The following is a 17,066-nucleotide window of genomic DNA, read 5'->3' as shown; positions in this document are numbered from 1 at the left end:
CAACAGGGAAGGGTGCAGTTAGTAGGGCTGCTGTCTTCACCTGCTCACATGCCTTCAAGGACCACTCAAGGTGCACACTTGGCCAATGACAAGGACTTAGAAGCCAAACAGAGCACAGACAGTTTCAGCAGGAGAAAACCTGGCAAAATGATACCCAAAGTTGGACCAACCTACAGACATTTGGCAAAAGAAACTGCAAATTAAATCCCACTTGATTTTAAAGAGTTTGGATTCAAATGTCGTGATTTTGATTCCTCAATGTTTCCAAACAATTTCTGCACAGATTTTGGAGGCTGACTCTGAATTGTGTGTCAAAATGGCTGTCTTTAAGAATCTGTTTGTTCTTAAAGGCAGAAAGAGTATATTGTTTGCCAAATGTTATAGCTAGCTTTAAACAAAAATTTATAAGCCACTTTTTTACTATGTAATTTACATTTCTTTAAAGTGTGACTTAGACGTTATGCAGATATTTATTCTCCCACATAAAATACGGTGAGTTAGACACACTTTGCTTTGGTATCAATCATTGCTCAAGGACTGATAAATCAGTCTTTGGAATGAGGCTGTGTCTACACCATTGCTTCCCAACCAACATTTGAATTTTGAAGAAAAGCACCGAGTAAGAGCCTTCAATTTCCCTGGACTTCCTCATGGATTTTAATAAATAGAGTGGTTAGGAAAAGAGTATTGAGGATTATGTATGATGAAGCCTAGTCCACCCAGAGACGTCTGGATTGGACTGGGCTGGCATACACTCAGAAGACTGGTTCAAAGTCTTCCTGCTTTGTGGGGAAAAAGTGAATTTGGAGCCTATGTCTTGACCCACATGGTTGGGAAACAATGGCCGTCCCAAGCGCCAAAACTGTTCTCTGCAAATATAAATACTTTAGCAGCTAAATGATTTTGTTTGTCAGCTGACAGACAAGAAAAAGCTCACAGTTTTCATCAAGCTGACCACTTGTTAGAGTTGGCAATTTCGTGGGTTGTTTTGGACTTGAGTAAACACAGCCTAAACCAGTATTTATTAATTAAGCCAGCCATGCAAAACAGCAAAACCCATAAGCGGCACTTAGAGGAAATTAGGTTACATCTCTAAGAAATTAGAGTGTGAGCAAGCAAGTTTTAATTAAATACCAGAGGTCTTCAGGCCACTGCTGTTCACTGCCATCAGAGTCACTAATACTATGACCACGGAAAATGTAAAAGGACCTTTGGAGCGTCTCAGGGCTCAAGTGTGGTTTGGAAGCACCTTTACGTCAAACACAGCATTTAATTTGGAGTTTGAGACGAAGATGTTTGAAGGATGTAAAAGTGCCCTATGCTGATGATGTAACTTTTATTAGGAGCTAATGTTTGAAACTAGAACTCTGATGTTTATCAGTGTGCTAATGTCCTTAATCAGGATACATTTGTTCACTTCTGAAATTTGAATTTCACAACCAATATTTGTGATCTACTCGCTTTCTATTATCTGATTTAATCGATATAATTATCCATAATTGCATAAATAAGTAACTTGGACCAAGTACATTGAACTGTAGGCAAGAGTTGATTCTCCTCCTTTGGAAATTTTACATTCCAGAGAACTGAGATATCAGAAATGTCTGCTATGATGCATCTAATTTAATTTGCCAACCACAGACTCATTCGCAGAATGGGTTTCAATCACTTAAGGAATCATGATCATTTTTAGGACCTTTGAGTCTAATGGAATAGAAGTTACTTGAACAAATGCCACTGTTATTAGTGAGTAAGCTCTTTTAAATTTTAATGTGCTTTTACTCTTATAGATAGACTGAAAAGCTTCTGCACAGGGCTTTATGCACAAGACCCATAAAAACCAAGTCTTAGGTATTCAGGGGAAAAAAAGAGATGCCTTAGAGTTTAATTACTCATGGCCTTTGAATGACTAGGGCAGTATTCATAGCTAGAAATGACCTAGAAGGTCTTACTCCAGGATCTGTGAGCCATCCAAAAAAAATTATAGGAATCCATTGAGACGTGAGTTTCACCTGACGCCCATGAAGACTGTTCAGCAGAGGCTACGCATGGGAGAAGGTGGGCCTACCTCTAAAGGATGGGATACATTTTAAAATTAAGAGCATTGTGAAAACATTGTATCTGTGAATATCATGTAGGCAAACATAACATAAAGAATATGGGATGGAAGCTGAAAAGTTATAACAGCTGTTAATTTTATTAAAGGAATCTGCTTTTTAATATTTCATACTAAGATGGCTTCAAGTGGCTACCTCTAATAAAACCCTTAATATATATCACACACACTTTACTTCTGTAGAGTTTCTTTCTACTCTAGAGAAAGGCCAGTTGGAATAATTTTTCTATCATGGTCTGTTAGGTTGCGGAAGGCTAACTCACTAATAGTTTCTAAGGAAACATTTAGTCGGCACTGGCACATATGTTTTGGATATCTACCACTCCTAATCTTCAACATGAAACTATATTATTGTACCATATATGTCCATTGCTGAGTGGTTCAAACTTTGAATGCCCAAGAAAGAAATGTATTTGTGACTAGGTTACACCAAGTCAGAACAAATCGACTACTGATGACTGCATGGTTGCCTCCTTGAAAAGGATCGCCACCATGTGCCATTTGATACTATCCCATTGTTTTGACAGTCTGTCATATTCTAGGATGGATGTGACAGGCAGAATCAGAAGCACAGACCTTCCGACCCACCTGCATGGGAACACAGACTGAGTAACATGAGAGAACTGTGCAGAATGATGATGCAGAAGAGAAATGTGAACTCAAGGTTCATGTGCTGAGTCTCTCTCTGATCGCACCCTGTTCATTGCCTGTTCATTTCCCTCATCTCTCCAACAGTATTATGAGGCTACACATTATGTCTCCTGACAATCTCTAGTTGATTTGTATCATAAGAACACCATATTTTGTAGGGATGCTATATAAATAATGATTAGGTATTACATTCCCCTATCATTTCAACGTGCAGAAACATTTTCAATCCTGGATGCATGTTCAAAACTGAAGAAATGTTTAGATTAATTCCGATGTTAGACTGCAGATTGTGCAGTGATCTCTACCCTCTAACAATGCAGCCAGTTTTTAGGTTGGTTTTTAAATAGATTCTCCTGACAGTCTCATACACAGGTTCCTTCCCCACCCCATTGCTTCTTAATGGTGCAGGATTTTCCATGACATCTGGTCTTGGTGTCAACAACCATTTATAGCACATCAGCTGCAAAGAGCAGCAACTGTACAAGTTTGTTCTATGTTTCATATGGAGATAAAAGCAATAGCTTTCAGGATGATATAAAGATGTTAAGATTGTTAAAATACCTTAAAGGACTATAGCAAGTTATGGAGCCACCCTTAGAACTGGTGGAAATTTGGAATAGAATAAAAAGTCTCAAGTCCCAGTTTATAAAGGTAGATGTTATCCCAGAAGAAAAGTCCAGTACATGTTGCCATGTTGCTGGATTTCTTAATTTCTCCATCTTTTGGAGCACATAGGTGTGTGTGTGTGTGTGTGTGTGTGTGTGTGTGTGTGTGTTTGTGTGTGTGTGTGTGTGTGTGTGTGTGTGTGTGTGTTTATTCACCTGTACACAAAGAGGACAATATGGAGTACTTTGTTCTATTATGTTCCACTTTTGTGATGGAGTCTACCACTGAGCACAGAGTGAGTCCTTGAGATCCTCCCGTTCCTGCCTCCCCATGTATGATCCCAGGAATGCTGTTCCAGGCTTTTATTTGGGCCTTTGGGATCCAGAATCAGTTCTTCATGTTCTGGCAGCAAGCACTGTACCCACTGAGACATTTCCTCAGCCCCATGACTCTTTTTTTATATATTGGTTCCTATGGTGGCTTGAATGAGAGTAGCTCCCCCTCCCCAGACTTGTAGATTTGAATATCTGATCAACAAGAAGTGACACCATTTGAAAGGATTAGGAGGTGTGGCATTATGGGAGAAAGTGTGTCACGGAGTGGGCTTTGAGGTTTCAAAACGCCCATTCCAAGTGCAGAGTCTCTCTTTTCTTGATGCCTACGGATTTGGGTGTAAAACTCTCAGCTCCGTGTCCAGCCCCATGTCTGACTGAATGCCACAATGCTCCCCACCATGATAACAATGGACTACACCTTTGTGAAGTAAGCCAGCCCTAATTAAATGCTTCCCTTTATAAGAATTCCTGTAGTCATGCTATCTCTTTCCAGCAATAGAACACTGAGTAAGACAGTACTCACATTCCACTCTGATGGTATAAAATGGTTTGTTTTCATAAAATAGTCTATTTAGTAGGTACTTTAAGAAACTCTTGAAATAATCAAAAATGATTGCCACCTACATCTAAATAAAATAAGGGAGAATTTAGGAAACATAATCTTAATCTCAAGTGTTTAATTAGCATTGTCTTTATTATGGAGTTAATCTGGAAAAATGCAATGTGCACATGAGCACAAGTCACAAGGATGGTTTGGTACACATGAAATCATTGTTTATATGCTAAAACTCAATCACTAATAACATATGTGTCAAATGAGCGATTTACTGTTAACATTTTTATTATAATAATATCAACTGATTTCATTGTGACAGATTATTTGATTGTTAAATTCCCCTAGATACTATTTATAGTAAATTTAAAAGTCTTTCAAAAATTCTTTTTCCTTTATTTTAAAATCTCAGTAATCCAAACAGAAGCTAACTATTCTCTGCTTTGAGATGTCTTATGCCACATTTTCTTTTGCAGGGAAGATGTGAGCAAAGGTCCTAGGAATGAACTAAATAGAATTTTGCACAAGCCGAAAGCTTAAAGGCCATGTTCCATTCCTGCACTGGTCAGGCAGTTTTAGCTCCCATTCCTTCATTTGTTTTATATGAGAGGATTCCTGCTTGTTTGTTTGTTCGTCTGTCTTATAGGAATGAATTCCTGAGTTCATGTACTGAGATCAGGGAACTTCTGGGTGACATATACACTTGAGTTTTCGATCAGGAAACCATATTTCTGATATCATGCACAGGCAGGCAGATTCATTAGAGCGCCACACCCCACTCCTGTCTCTTAATGTCTATTGTGAGCACACCTTGCTGAGTTGAGTGAAAGATGCAGACTGTAACTGGAGTGACTGTGCCTACAGCCACTGCTTCTCAGCAGCCTCACACACCCTAGACACACAGTAAATGATAGAATGGCCCTAATGGATTGGCTTTTCACATACAGTCCTTCTAAGATAGCTTGAAAAATGTTCTGCAGAAATGGTTGTCCTTTAAGCTCTTATCCAAAGACAATTCTGAGGAACACAGGACAAACAACTTTGTAACTATTAAAAATTAGAATTCACAATGTAATATGTCTACTACGCAGAGCTAACAAAAAAATTATTGAGTGCTTTCATCACTCCTGCTCTCTGAAAATTACTTTCTTTCTACTCCAATCATAAGTTTTAATGAGGTAGTCATAAACATCTCCAAAATTAAAGTATCTGTTTATTATCTATCTATCTATCTATCTATCTATCTATCTATCTATCTATCTATCATCCATCTATCCATCAATCCAACCTATCTGATATCCTTCTATCTAGTCACCCATTTGCCCTTCATGCATCTGTTTACCTCGCTACATGATGATTTTTCTATTCCTTACTACTCAGAAAAGAGGCCATTATGAGAGCAGCTCTACTGAGGGATACACAGGGCTTTACTTTTCATTCAATTGTGTCATGACACTTTCTACTTACCCAACCACACTATCATCTAATCATTACTGTTAGAATCTCTAATCCTATCTAGATATCAATCAATGGCCCCACTACTGGATACATAAAATACTGTTGGACGGAAAACACATGTCCAGTGAGAACGACCAGGTGGTATCTATCTCCTCTCTCAATCTGGAGCCGTCTCCTGGTTCTTTTCCCCAGTTTGCCTGCTGTGCCTTAGTTTTTGATTCTGCATACTTATTATAATTTTGTATCTTATAGATTCTAGAGGTTGGCAGTTAACCAAGTATTTGAAATAGTGAGTGTTATTGTATTGTTCTTTTAAGGTATAGTTATCCTTTTTATGGGTAATCTATTAAAATTGATTTTAATTATAAATGTGTTTTATATACATTTATTCTTTTGTTCTCGCTTTATCTAAGTTGAAGAAGTATGTTTCAAGCCTTGGTTAGGTTACGCTTCTCTGCTAGACGCTGTGGAGCCAGTCACATAGCTGTTGGTATAGGAGTACCCGAAAATGAACAGCAGCCCTAAGTGACAGTGATAATAAACATATTCCTGCCTATGCTTTTGTTAAATGAACTAAACTACATGCACTCAGTGTCTGAATTCTATGTGCACTAACGTATGAGTCAGGATAAAGAAATACAAACAGAAGGTGTAGGAACTGTAAGGGAAGCTTGCTTTGAAGTCTGGTGATGAAGGCCTTTAGATTTAGTACAATGGTAAATGCGGAACTTCTAGCATGCATTCATTTTGTAAAAAAGCCACACAATGATGCCAGGGGTTTAACACCTACACATGCATACAGTGCCTTTATTGGACAAGTTGTAATCTATTGTGAAGTCTATTAGTACGATTAGGAAGTGGTCTACAGACAAGCACTGAGAAGCAGACTCTGTAAGTCTGTCCAAGTTATCAACTTGATAAAACTGGTAGGCGGTTCCAGAGACTACAGTAAGTGCTCCCAAAAGTCTGTCTCCAGCCTTCCTGAAGATCAGACAGATAGGAGGAGAAACCAGGGTACATGGCACCCCAGTTCTCATAGTAAAACTTGCCTGGATTTTTCATTACTGAGCATAGACTTTATGTCAGAAAACTCTTTCTTTCACGGTCAGTGTTCCAGGCCACTGACTTTGATTTTCAAGTTCTAGTTTAGGTAGGGCTTAGCTAAGGCTGTTCACATAACAGGAAACCCATGTCCGGATCCCGTAACATATGCCATAAAATCAAGGGAAGAGAACTCCTACTTGCTATGTTTGGCTTCAGAACACACATATGGTCACATCAGTGCAGTCAAATGCTTCATGTGTGTGTTAGAGTTTCTGATGAAACAGCATGAACAGCATGCCTGCCCAAGCCACCAGATGAGTAAGAAGTCCAGTGGGTGCTGACCGGTAACAGGGCTTCTGACTGCTCACTCTCATGGCCGCTAATGAAGTTTTGACCTGGTTGGCCGGATAGGACTTTTCAAAGGCACATACATTGCTTTTCTTTACCCTAATAGGTATATGTTGTCAGTGTTAGAAAGTGTGTGATACTCTATCTGACTCACCCAAAGAAAATGCCCTCAACCATAGCTTTGCTCGTTACACCGCAAAATCCCAAAATCAACTGAAATTAAAAAAGATTCTGGAAAACCAAGTCGATGTTCTGGTAAAAATCACACCTTCGCATAATAACACGAGATATGTTGATGCATATTCTCATTGAATATGAAGTAAAATTACAGATTTGCAACTTATGACAGTGTCAGAAGTGTGTGTGTGTGTGTGTGTGTGTGTGTGTGTGTGTGTCTGTGTCTGTGTCTGTGTCTGTGTCCATGTGTGTGAGGGGTGGGGGACGGTGTTCCAGGTCCTTTTGCTGAACACTAAGCCTGTGTCCTGGTGCCAGGACAGGCTGGCCTTGCAAACAAAGAACCCAAACTACAACACCCTGTGCAGTGCATCAGCTTCCCTCCTGCACCCTGTGGCTTTATTTCATTTACTGTCTTAGGCGTCATTATTTCTCAAAAATATCAGAAGTAAACCTAAAATGTGAGCAGATTGGAAGAGAAAATTAGTGGAAGTCTCCCCGAGCCTGTCTCATTCCAAATGACCTAAAGCCTTCTTGTTCTCAGTGGTAACTGAGTAAACTCCTAACAAGTTAGTGGGCTCCCACTGAAAAAATATAGACCTGTGTTTTATATGCTTGATCCGATACAATCTTTTTCCTTCTTTATTTTTAGGAGATCTTAGTATCTTGGCCCTTAGAAATGCAAATAAAAGAATCAAGAAGCCTACATCCCTAGAATTCCAAGAATCAATGGCAGGGGATGGACTTCAGAATTCAAAATGGCACTTAATCACGGAACCTAAGCTATGTTTATAGTTTTCAAAATTATTTATATAATGGTAGGTGTACAGAATAAATGTAAAATATCATGTTTGATCAACGTGTAGAGGAAATCATAAATCTTAAATTCTATGCCCATTCCATGGGGGTATGGAAATAAAGCAAGTTATTTGTTGTTAAGGTTAGGGAACTATTTCTTTCCAAAAGGCAGGGATTTATCAGTCTTGAGGATATGTTAGGAGGTGAACTGAGGCTGTGGTGCGGGGGAGCACTTGGATTCATGTGTTGGACCACATCCACACAACTGTGTTGCTTGAATGATTGCCTTCCTGGGCATAACTGCGACTGAACAGTCATTAGAAACTGTGTGACTCTTTCTTCATCCTCTCCAATAGCTTTACTCACCTTCAGGTCCCGATGGACTACGCCCATCTGATGGCAGTGTAGCACAGCCTCCAGGATCTGCTGAATGCAATGACTGCATGCAAACACCAGGGGGCGTGTGTTAGTTCCCAAGCTTACACTCACTGTCTGTATACCCTCAGAGAGACCGGGTTAAAGAGCAAAGCTAGTGGACAACTAGTGCTGTGTTTTAGCTCCTTCAGTCATAGAAACACATTGCTCAAGGAGAGTGACTACTACCTCAGAACAGTGAGGATATGACTGGCTGTGAGCCACGATGTGGACAATATCATTTTGTTCTGGAGCTCATTTCCTGGTTATAAATTCTTCCAGGAAGTGAACAGGAACAGGAATGTTATCTCTGTAGTTGTGGTCTGTTATCACTTCATACACATAAACTCTTTGCCAATCCTTTCCCATTTTTCAAGTATGGTTCTAAAATTCCCGTTAGCACACAAGGCACCATTAGGTTTAAATGAGGATGCATAATGATTTTGTTTTTGACCATCGTGACCTTCTTGTGCTGTGTGTAGTCTGGCAGGCAGTCGTTACCCTTTGCCTAGGGTTCGTCAGGCTCAAGTGAGCAATGTGCAGCCAGTCGTCCTGCTTCAGCAACCCATGGTCTCAGAACAGAAGTGGTGTTTAAATCTACAGGCGGACATACATCACAGGCCAAGTTCATTCCAGACCAATGCTGGACAGTTCAGGAAAGCCTGCCCTCAAACCGACTGTGGTAATTTATTGCTTGGAAACGTAGCGTGTTGGACTGACGTGGTTCTTCCCTTCCTGCTATGATGTATATGTAGCCTGTAGACGAGCAAACTGAAGAGGCATCATGCATTGTTCATTAGTCATGTCAAGAGGGAGTTGGAAAGGCATTTTAAACACCATTTTAAATACCCCCCCGACCTCTGCCCTCTCCCCAGAAGAATAAAACCAAAGAAACTTCTTTGATTCACACTTATGGACTCCATATACTGACCTTCAGGTCCCTGTGAACTATGCCATTTAGGTGACAATGATTTACACTCTCTAGAATCTGTTGTATACAATGACTGCAAAGATACAAGGGCAGAATGGAAGGGAGAACATTTTAAAGGCACATAATCACATCGGATACAAAATAAAACGAAGGTTCCAACAAAACGAAACAAAACAAACGAACAAAATTATATTCATTCACACTTTTCTTAGCTTTACGCCAGCATTAAATAACGTTGAATAAAGCTAATTCTGATTTTTTACTAAAATGACATCCAACACAGAATTTGTGACATATTCAGACAAAACAATTTAAGCTGTGCTTCCTCTTGTGGGTCTACAAATTCAATCATATGTGAGAGAAGTTCAGGTTCATATTCGGAAAGAAAATTTGATGGCTTAGTTCCCAAAATGGTCTGGGAAGGTTATCTGGAGACGTCAAATTTCCATGTTTGTCATACACAATCTAAACTGTTTAAGATCTGAGGTCACAAGTAAATAGGTTTAAATGAGAGGGTAAACACAGATGAAGTGGTGGGTGGAACAGGGATTTAAAAAAAAAAGAGGAAGGACACACGTACCAGGGATTTAGAAGGGGCGCTTCCTGCACAACACGGGGATGAGAAAATGAATGCGAGCTCCAAGAGGAGGCAGGGGGTCAAGAGTTGACCCAGGACATAAAGTAACGCCTCTCACTGTAAGAAGACTCTGGGGAGGCTCCAAGGAGCTTGCAAGTAAGTTTAAGGTCCTCTGGGGACTGGTAATTGTTAAATCGATTTCCCCATACTTTAGTGAAAGACTTATTTTACTTATTACCATGTTAAAAGGCACCACCGATGCTATTCTTATTAGAAGCTTCTGATATCAACTCTGATAATTAAATTAGAGGAAAACTTTTGCCTGGCAGTCACAAGTCCCCAATAAAGCTGTCACCTGACACACAATAGTGCAGAACACACCACACTGACAACTTTTTGTACACATTGACTGTGTGGTTCAAACCCAAGTACAAGCAAAGAAGCATTTGCGAAAAGCTCACAACCTGATAACATTTTCAGCTCGTTGTTTGTAACATGATGACATTCTACAGGAAACTACTGAACTGGATAAAAGCAATCACGGTCTCACTTTTAACAATACAAAGATCAAAACACCCATGATGATTGTGATTCTTTGGCTCCAAATTGGTTGGTAGGGCCACTAAAGCAGCCCCACTGGAGTGTGTCAAAGTGCATAGATTATTTAATTATTACCTGTTATTTTTAACGGTGTGGTTCTTTTATCTCAATGGGAACACCACACGCTGTCTTTAAAATATCTCTGTTTAATTTAACCTTAAAATCAACATACTTGGCCTATGACAAAAATTAAAAAATTAATATTAAATTAACCATACCATTCTTTATTAGCAAGGAGAGGTTTCATGCCTAAGTTCTTGAGGGTTAAAGTAAACAAAGCTTTTAAAGATTGTGAGGAGACAGCCTCTTCATGGTCATATCTGGCAGTAGAATTATTCTTCATTTCATGTGGGATACTTACCCTAATTTTTTTTCTAGAATGAGTTTCCCAACTATTACTGGCATACATATGAAGTGGCAAAATCTGTGGGATTTGTTCTGTTTTCTACACTGTGTGCCAGCATTTAAAATAGTCTCCGATTCATTTCAACCACAAGTTTTCAAAAAACATGTTTATCAAAACTTAAAAAGGTAAAATAGATTAAATTTCCTCTCCATGTCCTTTTACTTTTTAGACTTACTTACTTTATTTTATGTGGTTGAGTGTCTGTGTGCATGTGGGTATGTGTGCATGAGGACTTGGTGCTCACAGAAGTCAGAAGACAGCATCTGATCTCCTGTAACTGCAGTCACAGATAGCTGTGAGCCACTATGTGGGTTGTGGGAAATAAGCCTGGGTCATATACAAGAGCAACCAGTTCTCTTAACTCTACAACTGTCTCTCCAGCCCCTAACTTACCGTCTTCACTGATATTGTGATTAAAATCATTGCCCACCCTTAACAAATGGGCAAACAGCTGTTTCAAAACTGTTCTAGGTCCCTTTCCTGGGAGCAAATGTGATGATTTTAAAAGTAAGGATTTACTCATCGTAGCACAGGCCAGACAGAATTTGCCTCTAACAACAAAATGTCCATTACAGATTACACTGTAGTCAGATACAGTCAAATGTACAGAACACCATAAACACTAGTATCAGGCCAAGAAAATGTAGTGGCATAAAGCCAAGAAAAGATAGAAACTGAAAGCTGGGCTCTTTGAAAAGTAATTTTTTTACTCCTCCCCCCCCCTTTTTTTATTAATTTCAGGCAGTGTTTCAACTCTATAGCACAGCCTGGAATTCTTGCCCTTCTGGCCTCCACCTCTAAGAGGCTGGATGTATAGGCGGGCACCACACTTAGGTCAAAGGTGAGCTTTTACACAGCCTGTGTTACTCTGGAGGAACTTCAACATCAGCTGAGTGCCACTGAGGGTCGCTATAGGCTACACCTTTGAGCAGCCTGGAGAGGGGTAGAGATGGGGGCAGATGGCCAATGATTTAACTTTCAAACAATTATGTTGAGTTCATTGCTCCTCATTAGATTTTTCACCACAAGTGAAAATTATAGAATATAGAAGCAGAATGAACACTATCAAGTCTAAGTAGGTCAAGGTAAGTAGATTAATAACCCCCTTTTTTTTTCCTCCAAAAGGATCTTTGAGTTGCCTAGGAAATCTAAAATTAGATAAAATGCTAGCCCTCTGTGAAATTTCCACGAGCCTCTTGCTAACTAACAAAACTGGCAAGTTACTTGTGAACCCTCAGAAATAGTAAGGTAAATGCTTTTCACATCTGCCTTTCATCAGTTATAATGAGATGTCCAAAGTGCTACATGCCAATAGTAACACTATAATGGGGCCATTGAGGCCTTCTGCGGTCTAGTCCTCCTTGCTGACTAGACACATGTGGTCCTGCAGCAGAGCCTCCTGTCATGAGAGCAGTGCTCTGCTCCACTGGTACAACAGCCATGGTGGCGAGTAAGCCTTCAACATGGCTCACTCGGGTGGAAATCTACTGAAAGTAAGACAGTTTTTCTTTTCTCTAAAAGTTATTCTGGAGCTCTGTGAAGAGAGAAACTTCCCTGATGAAAAACTTATCGTAAAGAGAAGTTCAAGAGGGTAGTGTGAGACTCGCAAACACTGGGCCATGATGTACTGAAACTAACACATATGTCCATAGAGTAAGTGTCACCGGTGAGAAGGATGAGTCTCCGTCTTGCTCAGGGCAAGTCACTTACCTGGCATCAGCCTCACTGTAATATTCTCTTGCCACTATGTCTTCAAAGAGTTCGCCACCAGTAACTCTGTGAATAAAAGAGGGACACATTTAAAAACGACAGAAATGAATTAGGTATCAGTAAGTTTGATGTGTTCATATGGACTTCTTTTCCTCATTCTGTTTCTCAATAATAAGTTAAACATAACTGTTTTGAGACATTATGACGTTTAGTTTCTTAGCACTCAGATTTATATTATCAATAGATCCAAAGGTCACAAATTTTCCATATATAATAAATACACACAGCAAAACCTTCTACATGAAATGGTTTCTAAGGAAGTCATCATTTTAGTTTTATAGATATTGATTGAGGTCTGACAAAATATATGGCATAGATTAGCAACATTTTATAAACAAAGATATGCACATAGACGCTAACTAGGTAGGTTAAAAGTAGTTCGGAAGTCTGTTATGTTTCTGTGTATCTCTTCAATTTCGTGTGTCTATCCTTAACATGTAATGTTTTTCCTTTGGAAAGAAGCACAAAGATATAATTTTCTAAAAAGTGTGAGGTCATATAACATTGATAAATAAACCATATTTTTCATATTAAATCAAGGCCATTTCTTAATACTGGAAATATTTCTTCCTCTTTAATACAGCTAACAGTTATTATATTTTTGTATGGATACACACACATTTGTATGTTGTAGGTTAATTCTAGAAGAAAAATCCTTACTAGTAAATTGCCAGGTTAAGGATCCATGCTTATCACCCTGTACAAAGCTTAAGTCCAAGTGGATCAAGGACCTCCACATCAAACCAGACACACTCAAACTAATAGAAGAAAAACTAGGGAAGCATCTGGAACACATGGGCACTGGAAAAAATTTCCTGAATAAAACACCAATGGCTTATGCTCTAAGATCAAGAATCGACAAATGGGATCTCATAAAACTGCAAAGCTTCTGTAAGGCAAAGGACACTGTGGTTAGGACAAAACGGCAACCAACAGATTGGGAAAAGATCTTTACCAATCCTACAACAGATAGAGGCCTTATATCCAAAATATACAAAGAACTCAAGAAGCTAGACCACAGGGAGACAAATAACGCTATTAAAAAATGGGGTTCAGAGCTAAACAAAGAATTCACAGCTGAGGAATGCCGAATGGCTGAGAAACACCTAAAGAAATGTTCAACATCTTTAGTCATAAGGGAAATGCAAATCAAAACAACCCTGAGATTTCACCTCACACCAGTGAGAATGGCTAAGATCAAAAACTCAGGTGACAGCAGATGCTGGAGAGGATGCGGAGAAAGAGGAACACTCCTCCCTTATTGGTGGGGTTGCAGACTGGTACAACCATTCTGGAAATCAGTCTGGAGGTTCCTCAGAAAATTGGACATTGAACTGCCTGAGGATCCAGCTATACCTCTCTTGGGCATATACCCAAAAGATGCCCCAACATATAAAAAAGACACATGCTCCACTATGTTCATCACAGCCTTATTTATAATAGCCAGAAGCTGGAAAGAACCCAGATGCCCTTCAACAGAGGAATGGATACAGAAAATGTGGTACATCTACACAATGGAATATTACTCAGCTATCAAAAACAACGACTTTATGAAATTCGTAGGCAAATGGTTGGAACTGGAAAATATCATCCTGAGTGAGCTAACCCAATCACAGAAAGACATACATGGTATGCACTCATTGATAAGTGGCTATTAGCCCAAATGCTTGAATTACCCTAGATGCCTAGAACAAATGAAACTCAAGACGGATGATCAAAATGTGAATGCTTCACTCCTTCTTTAAAAGGGGAACAAGAATACCCTTGGCAGGGAAGAGAGAGGCAAAGATTAAAACAAAGACTGAAGGAACACCCATTCAGAGCCTGCCCCACATGTGGTCCATACATATATAGCCACCCAATTAGACAAGATGGATGAAGCAAAGAAGTGCAGACCGACAGGAGCTGGATGTAGATCGCTCCTGAGAGACACAGCCAGAATACAGCAAATACAGAGGCGAATGCCAGCAGCAAACCACTGAACTGAGAATAGGTCCCCTATTGAAGGAATCAGAGAAAGAACTGGAAGAGCTTGAAGGGGCTCGAGACCCCATATGTACAACAATGCCAACCAACCAGAGCTTCCAGGTACTAAGCCACTACCTATAGACTATACATGGACTGACCCTGGACTCTGACCCCATAGGTAGCAATGAATATCCTAGTAAGAGCACCAGTGGAAGGGGAAGCCCTGGGTCCTGCTAAGACTGAACCCCCAGTGAACTAGACTGGTGGGGGGAGGGTTGGGAGGGGAACACCCATAAGGAAGGGGAGGGGGGAGGGGGATGTTTGCCGGGAAACCGGGAAAGGGAATAACACTTGAAATGTATATAAGAAATACTCAAGTTAATAAAAAAAAAAAAGAAAAGAAAAAAAGGATCACCTATTAAAATTGTGGGGACAAGGGAAGGCGAGCTGCCTTCCAAAATGGTTTACCGCCAGATTGGGAAGATGCCCAGAGGCTACATCATTCCTAGTATTTGTTATCAACAAGTGAACATGTCTATCTAGTGCAAAAATGGTATCTCATATACGTATGAATGCTTTTACTCTTGGTGGGGTGGGTCTCATATTAGTATTTATGTGTGACCCCTTCCTCCGTTACACGGTGTCTGGGTTGTAAGAGAATGTTTCGATTTGGGGGTGCTTTGTTGGAACTGAGATCTTTTCACAGTATGTTGCCCAGCATAGGAAACTAGCTGACAGAGCTTCACAACTGAGGTGGACAGGGTTATTCTTGACCAAGTGGACAGCAATGACTTAGCACAGAACGGATGACACGCTGCCCAGCCCAGCTAGCAGCCACTGCCAGCACAGCCTTTGCAGTAAAGACGCTGCCAATCACAGGCCTTCAACCTTTAGAAAGGTATCAATTGATGGTGTAGAGTCTGGTTGGCGATCTTAGACCATGATTATACACTTCTTTTCGTTCCCTCTATTGCCTGCTTGACTTCTCATGTTCTGGAGCGTCATGGAAGGACTGCATTCCCCCAGACAGAGACACACTCTAAACATTGGAGAGTGAAACCTCTATGCTTATTGAGACACTTGGGTAAGTAACTTCCTCTCCTCTCCACTGCATTCTGATTTCCTCAAGATACTACAATGTGAGTGCCATTACTTCCAGTCAATAATTTCAAAAATGATACTGACAACGGCCATATGAATTTCTGTTTTGTCCCCATTAAAAACCACAGTACATGTAATTCACTAGTTTGCCTATTTTTTCTTTCAGACTCTATAATAATGAAATTACAATGTACCCTCGATAAATTAATCTTTCTTTACTCATTCCTTTTTCTACTTAAAATATCGTTTTCTCTAAATGAAGCCATATTACCCTTTCAGTGCTATACATGACAAATGTGTACCAAAAGAAAGACTGGAAGCTAGAGTAAAATTTGCTATCTTAAAGGGAATCTGTTCCCATACTCACATTATTGTTTAATAGAGTACAAAATTAAGCTATTGCATTTTTGAAAATTTTTAGTTAGCTATGTAAAATTTCATAATGCCACAAATTAAATCAGTTCCATGAATAAACTGTTAGATTAATTAAACAATTTAGACGTTTGTGAATAAAATGGTGCCAGGGTTCTGCTATGATCTGAAGCATATCAATTATAGATTTGAATCATTAATTACTGTTTATGAAGCTCAGAAATATTACAACTTTCAGGGAAAAGAATAATTTACTGCTCAAAATAGGATGCCCCGTGCATAAAAATGACAGATATTTGCTTCTTGTATTATTTAGGGTGATTGATTCATGCTCTACTCCTCCTCAGAATTAATTATCCTTTTGTTTCTAGTTTATATGAGTTTACACATATAATGATCACAAGTAATTCCATTTTGAGTGAAATATTTGTAAACTTTCATGAATAATACTGCCCTGATTCAAGGTTAGGGAGCTGATACAGTTCAGGATGGGGTTCCAGAAGGTAAAATACAGCCACAGTGGTCCTAAGAGACAACTTGGGAGATCAGAATTGGTTCCCCATGTGGTAGAGGAAAGACCGGAGTCTTGGGCTGATGTTGAAAAAGAGGAAGCAACATCAGGACCCAGCTGCACGCAGGAAAGAGGCAATCTTCTTAAAGCAGGACCAGAATCCTCCCCACTAGTAAGAAGTTAAGTCCCCTTCATGTGTTAAGTGTAAAGCTGAAAGGTGAATCCCATGGGCTCACCACAACAAACGTGAAATAATTACCACAAATCAAGCTTCTGTTCACTGGGTTTGATTTGTCCCCTTGTGTCTGGTGTTCTTTCATGTAGTGACCAGAG

At 39.6% G+C, this 17,066-nt stretch overlaps 1 protein-coding gene across 28 annotated transcripts in view; it reads right to left on the bottom strand.

Annotated features, from left to right (window-relative positions):
- Nucleotides 1-17,066, bottom strand: part of Camk2d (calcium/calmodulin-dependent protein kinase II delta) — a 263,575-nt gene that overhangs the window by 75,666 nt on the left and 170,843 nt on the right. For 17 of the 28 annotated variants that reach the window (XM_006233285.5, XM_017590604.3, XM_017590613.3 and 14 more), the window contains 2 exon segments: nt 12,722-12,787; nt 9,429-9,501 (listed from right to left, as the gene is read on the bottom strand). In XM_006233285.5, the coding sequence (XP_006233347.2) occupies nt 9,429-9,501; nt 12,722-12,787 (139 nt within the window). 28 annotated transcript variants of the gene reach the window in all.

The sequence above is a fragment of the Rattus norvegicus genome, chromosome 2 (assembly GCF_036323735.1).
Source record: "Rattus norvegicus strain BN/NHsdMcwi chromosome 2, GRCr8, whole genome shotgun sequence".
Lineage (NCBI taxonomy): Eukaryota > Metazoa > Chordata > Mammalia > Rodentia > Muridae > Rattus > Rattus norvegicus.
The sequence above is the reverse complement of the archived record's forward strand: the minus strand, read 5'-3'. Positions and strand labels throughout refer to the sequence as shown.